The sequence below is a fragment of the Echinococcus granulosus genome (assembly GCF_000524195.1).
Source record: "Echinococcus granulosus chromosome Unknown EG_S00182, whole genome shotgun sequence".
In the NCBI taxonomy this organism is placed as follows: Eukaryota; Metazoa; Platyhelminthes; class Cestoda; order Cyclophyllidea; family Taeniidae; genus Echinococcus; species Echinococcus granulosus.
Genome location: NW_020170562.1, coordinates 74879 through 81597, shown reverse-complemented (window position 1 = coordinate 81597; position 6719 = coordinate 74879). Strand labels below are relative to the sequence as shown.

Below are 6719 nucleotides of genomic sequence, written 5' to 3'. Positions count from 1 at the left end.
CACAACTTGTGGGAACACCTGCTTACGTGCGGAGCAGTTGAGTGCCAAGGAATTCAAGTATACAATAAGATCGAACAATTTTACTTTGATTCAATTGCATAACCTTATAAATGCACTTGGTGAAATCATCGGTAATTCACTTAGTTACGGTTAGCTGGGCAGAAAACAAACTGGCTGGCCTCCTCAGTATCAAAAAACTACCAAGTTTTTGATATCTGAATAGTATATGTTCTTAAAACACAGTATCATAATCAAAGAAGATGAACCGATATTTTCCACGAAGGTATGAGTGGTACCAATAGATCTAGAAATTCTTTATCTTGGTATTAGAGTCCACGCTAGAAAAACCATAGCAAAATAATCGGTCCTGTGCTTTTTACTGATAAAAAGTCGTTTTGCATTAGTCTACATTTGACCTGCACATGAGTTCTACTCAAGATCGGCCCCTTTGTATTTCAAGGAGGCAGAGTTAGGCTCGACCTTCAAGTAAACCCAGTTATCGATTTTTCTAGGGTCAAATCAGAAAATCGTGGAATGCCACTTAAGGTCTTCATGGAGGAGAAATCAAAGTCGTTGCTGAAGGTGATTTTATTTTTGTTATGAAGACTGTAAGAAGTGCCTGGAATGCATAAACAGTAATTGGCCCAATTGGACGTCCACTCGATGGCACGTGCACGCACTCACGCACACATGGATGTGTATGTGTGACCTGCACCGACCCCACTATCGGACACGGAGGGAAGGGAGAGGGTGTGGAGGTGGTGCGCTAGGTCAGTGTGACCTGGATCTCGACCTCTCAGTGATTAGTCAGCTTACGTGCACACCAGCGCACCAGCATGTTAGTCAAGGTACCCCCAGTGTCTTTTCCGGTTGAAGGTAAAGAGAATCCGACTTAATAATAAAATAAAATGAATCCTCAAAGTTGTCTACTTATTTTACGTATTTTGTAGAGATTTTTCAAGTTAACTCAAGCATTATTGGTAATCTCCGTCAGAGCTATGGTGGTGGTTCATTTGCTTTCCTTGAGGCATTCTGCAACCACGTAAGTAATGCTGTATCCCAAAAAGCAGCTTTCACTGCATGAATTGCTATTATCATATTGTTTCTGCAGGATTAGTAACATGTGTTTCATGCGGTTGGTGCATTTCATCGTTGTATTAGTTATAGATAATAAATAGAAAAAAATGAGGAAGTATGGAACAAAAACGATATATCCAGTGAAGAATATACATTAAGCGCTATGAGTTCCACCATTCACTTCATACTTAAGGCATGAAAAAGATAGAACACGTATGTCAAGTGACACTCTTAGATTGTCTTCACTTATCTTGGCAGAAGTATTCACCGTGACTTAGGAATTAAAATACGATCAGATGTATCTTTCGATTAATCTAAGGGTGGCATACAGAAACATGGGAGTTTTTGAAGAAGCAAAAGCTCTAAGGATTTTAACCTGTCATAAGGAACACTTTTACACTAGATTTTGGCAAAAGCAAGCCTGAATCTATAAGCTTTTTGATAATAAGTTTTTATTAAGCGCATTGAAACACTTTATTGACCCCTTCTCGACGAGACGAAAGCTTACTACGGATTTTACTATAATATAGCATACTCCTACAATTTCTACCCATTCTATTCCACCTTCATTTTTACACTGTCAACTCCATTTTGCGTACGATCATGTGATTTTCTAATGCTGATGGCAAGAGAAGGTGTTAATTACCATATGAGGAAATATCAGCAGCGGTATGAGGAACTAGGCATTTTGTTATTTGGGGCTTTATATTGTCTGCTTGAATAATTATGGCTTCTACCCATAAGGGATACTTCCTGCATTTTTTATACTGTGTATTGAGAAGTTTGGCTTCGGCAAATGAGCAATTTCCCTTTAACCACCCCATCATCAGCCCACCACAAACATAAACGCAAAAACCAAAGCAAAGGAAAACGCACTCTGAAATCGGGCATAGTCTTCTAAAAATGGTAGTGAAGCATGTCCCATTGAAGTGTGCAATGAGTACTGGGCAGGTCATTTGGACACGGCTAGGGATATGCTTACCCGCTTCATTGCAGTGAGGGCATTTGATTTTGTTTCAATTGAATTTTGTTTACACCCATTGGACCATCATCATTCGCCCTCTTAGCTGCCGAAAACCACTCCACAAATATCGCTATCACCGCACGATCGGTTAGTCATCAAGCTGCAATATCCCCAATTTCGTGCAATTAATGTAAAATTAGAACCACAAAAGCAGGACGAGTCGGACAAAATACTGTTTCTTACTTAATTTCTTATGCTGCCCTCATTTGTATTCTGTTCTTGTTGTGCGTTTAACCCAATGTTACGAAATCGCTGATGCTGAGTTAGCTTTGGAAGTAGCAGCAATGAAACTGCACCCTTCAAGAGGATCAAACTTAGCTTCACCATTGCCTGTTCTTTTTTTCATAATTTTGATCAATCACTCACTGTTAATAAGCATACGAATCTATAAATAATTTTTCACTCACCTATGAAATCCAGCGGCTCAGGATAACAGCTTAGTCAAAATAGCTTAAACGGCCAAAGAGAACAGAACACTTAGGTAGCAAAGCTATTTAGCGCTTTACCTCAACTTCCAGAGTACAGACTTGCCCAGGATTATTGAAACAAATAGCAAGTGGTGGGCGAATTACTAACGCTTGTAGGACTGGGCATCAACAGCGGCAGCCGTTTTGTCCATCCACTTTAAGCGCCTGACGAGTTTAAAATACGGCCTCCAGCAGCAGTTCAATTAGAAATAGCGTTTATTTGATTTTTAATTGCTCTAATGATGTAGCAGTAACATGGAACGGAACAAAGAACTTACAATTTGGATATCAATTAATTCCGAAAGAACAGCATTAGCTAAAATATGACTGTGATAAGAAATAAAGTTAACAGGCGAAGTAAAAAGGAGAAAGAGAAGAACAAAATGGCACAAGAGAAGCGCCAGTTACTGTTAGTGATTTACCAATGGGGTACATAGTCATCAGCTTAAAAACCTTATAGTAGGACGTCAAAAAAGTTCTGTGAGTTATAATTGTCTCGTTCGATTCTCGACCACACAAGCCTCTTCAACATGTTGCGACTCGGCCGTGGGTCCTCATTATGCAATCAAATTTGCAGTTGAGTCGCACTTTTACAGACCCAGTGATAGCATTGGAAAAGTGGAGATATTTGCCAATTGTACACAGGAGTGGCGATCTAAGCTACCCTGATCAAGGTCTGGCCACTGTCTAGCCAATCACGTACCTGTCCATAGGCTCCATGTCACGGGGTTGACGTAGAAAAAACTTCAAGCAGACTGCGCCTTCGCTAAGAATTTTTCACTTCTTTTTAGTTGGGCTATGTAAAGATACAACGACTGGTCTTTTTATCGCAGACATTTACGCTGCTGATTTGAAGCTCTTCTCCTGTCATCTATAGTTGCAAACTTTTAGCCCTTCTGATTTCCATTTGTTTCGCTTTCAAAATTAACAAATCAAAACAAAATCTAGTGATTATGTTTGTTTACTGTGATTTAAAATTCCAAAAAACTAAAAGTAATTTGTTCTAATGGCAGGATTGATTGACACAAATACAGTTGCTAAAGGACTGATCGATGTGTGTGATGCGCCATGCTGTCGTCATACGCGTAGGAACATTCTCAAAAGCGAAGGTGTTTCAACCACTATCTTTCCAACGCAGATTTGCGGTGAGAACAGAAGTATCAGCATGACTTGGTAACTAGTCATCATGAATGCACAACAACTGAGCTATTTAAATCAGCCCTTCACTATCGACGTGCAATCACAAGACACACACTTTGCCGCCACCAGGCATAATTTAAAATCTAGATTGTTGGCAGCGCAGCAAATCCATTGCTAGGGGGCAAAAATCCTGATTTCGCCGATTAGGTGCCAGTCAGAAACGTCACGAGCGAAGGCATTTGAAGTATTTGACTCAGTATATGGCGACATTGAATAGAGGAACCATAAAAGCAACAATTAATTTTGGCGGCTAACGAATGCAGCGTTTCTATGAGGAATGTGATATTGATATTGCTCAGTGGCGATTTATAGACACAAAGTCCTTAATGTTGCTTTTAGACGAATGTTTACACAAAAACAGACCGGCACACACTACTAAAAGATCATCCATTCTTCCCCGATGTTTTAGTTGACTTTTCACCTGTGCCTTTGCTTCCAGACCCATGGATAGGGAAGACTTGCTCTGTAAAGGCATCTTCTATAGTTTAATATGGAGAATCACACGTTATCCATATTTTATAGAGAGATTCGCGATTATCTCCTCAACAAAATTCAGTGAAGTCCGTTCATCCTCAAGGTTGGCGTAAGCTGGCCTCTAGACACCCAGAAGATACACGCTAAGAAGTATGCATTACGCTTCTATACTATATATACCATAAATCCCTATTTAATACACTTCAATCAGCAGGCAGCTCCATGCTAATATAGTAATTACACTAAAATTTGATGATTTGCTAGGCATTTTCGCATTAAAAAGATTAACTTTTCACAGTCGTTAATGGTTCGCGATTGGTCTAAATTCACTGAAAAAGGTGAAATATTGAGAACGAAGACCTAATTAAAATAGATGGCTATGTACTATGGTTAGGTATAAAACGAACTGGACTAAAGTGGAGCAGCACTTGCTAAACTCATCCTTAACTAGGTAAATTCACCAGTCCTCACGGAATGTACTACTGTATCGTTTTCATGTAGCAAGCCTCCTGACTTTTTAATATTGGTACGGTTTATAGCCTCAGGATGCTACGTTGGTGGTAACAGTAAGCCAGCTTAATCCATGCAAAGAACAATCCTCATTTTATTGAATGATTATTAAATCTAAGTCTGCAGACTGAAGGCGTCTGCAGTGAATGCCTGAAGATAAGGAGATTTAATACAAAAGAGTTACAACGCATTCATCTTGCAATCAAACCAATAATTTCAAGTTATAATGATCAGATTTCAGCGAATTTCAACTGATTCTAGGGAGAAGTTGTGTGTCTTTTCATGGTGAGAGTACACGAGTACTTCATTTTCCATGTTCCTCAATGCAGATGGTACAATAAACGCGATTAACTTACAGAATATGCTTGCTAAGGGACGCCATCCATCCTCAGCCCCATGTCGCACATGAATTAGCCTTTGATTCACTGCGCCTGCACCTAATCTACAGGATTAGTTCGAAGATGCAAAGCCGTCACAGCATCTTGGAACCTATCTAATGGTTATTTAAGAGTTCCCAAATAAAATCGCTGCTATAGAAGTGGAAGAATGACTTTAAGAAGCTCTGAAAATGTATCTCCTGGTGCCCGTTGTGCATGCTATCATTTTGACCTTTCGACTTTGGAGCCTCGTGGCCCTTTGTTTTTAGTACACCTTTTTACGTCTTCGGATTAGGCGTCACAGAACATTTCAGTCTCCGGTAATTTTATGAATTTAGATTTGTACACCTCTAATCCTTAAAAGATTTTTGTTTTAAAGCTCTACCATTTTCTAAGATTACTCTTTTCTTAAACGTTGTAGAACATTAAAAAGCAAGCACTCTTGTTGGGTTTCCTCCTCCCTGATGAAGCAATAACAATGCAGACGCACTTTTATGTGCTCATATCTGCACTAAGACCATTCAAAATAGAACCAAAAAACTCACGACACATTGCTCCAGCTAACAGATGCATCTGCGAATACCGTGTCCTCGTTTTGGCAAAATCTTATGTGTTGGCTACACTGGCTGAGATCGCAAAAGGGTCCTTGGTCGCACTAGCAAACGCTAGTTCATAACAATATCTATATCGTCTTTTTGGGTAATCGTCCAATACTAACATCTTTCGAATTTTAAAAAACACCTCAATATATAAAGTCTATTTTGAAAAAAATATTCAGTTTATATAAAAATAATCTTGAACCTAATGGGAAGAAATGTCAAGATGGTAAATAAAGTGGAAACATCAGTATTACCCACTGTGACTGACATCAACTAGCCAAATTAGATGAAATAGAAGTGCTATCTGTTATCAAGTACAGGTATGCTGTCAGATCGTGTTAAATGAGAAAAGAACAGACATTCGTATGAGAGGCGTAACTGCAGAGTAAAAGAAAGGAACTTCGCAATTTTCCAAGTGGTGATTGGTTAAAGCTCAAGTACGATGAAAAGATGTGATCGCACATGTGTGATTGTTAGATGGATTTGTAACTTCTGCGGAACAGTAACTCGTGGTAAGTTGAAAACAAGTTTGTTTAAAGTTTTCTTTTCTGGCACCTATTCATGTCTGTTATTACGATGCATATATAAAGAGTAATTCGAAATGGCAGGATTAAGGTAAAACCACCCAAAGACCAAACTAATACTCAATTTTGGAGCCTGAGATTAAAATATAAGTACCACACTAATCATTAAAACAATAATATGCATGTCAAAGGCTAAATTTTACTTCTTTGATTTGTAGTGAATTGACATTTTGGCTCACTGTTTGGCGAACTACGCCAAACTAAATGCGTAAGTAGCATGCTCCTCCATACTACTTTGGTTAATTAAAACTTCAAAAATATACGAAGAGCTACACGTTAAGGAAGAGATTTTAGTGAGGACAGTTCATTTGTTATGCTAAAAAAAGAAACAACATATCCTCATGCAATGCTTCAAGCAGCGTAGCTGCTAGTGGAAATACGACAAATGACCAAGAAATGATGAGTTT

At 38.8% G+C, this 6719-nt stretch overlaps 1 protein-coding gene across 1 annotated transcript in view; it reads left to right on the top strand. All coding sequences in view use genetic code 11, as the record gives it.

Annotated features, from left to right (window-relative positions):
* Positions 1-6329: 6329 nt before the first annotated feature.
* Positions 6330-6719, top strand: part of EGR_10002 (Tyrosine-protein kinase SPK-1) — a gene marked incomplete at both ends in the record, with an annotated part of 4646 nt that continues 4256 nt past the window's right edge. The window contains one exon of the mRNA XM_024499251.1: positions 6330-6343. Within this exon, the coding sequence (XP_024346338.1) occupies positions 6330-6343 (14 nt within the window). The remainder of the gene's footprint in view (positions 6344-6719) is intronic.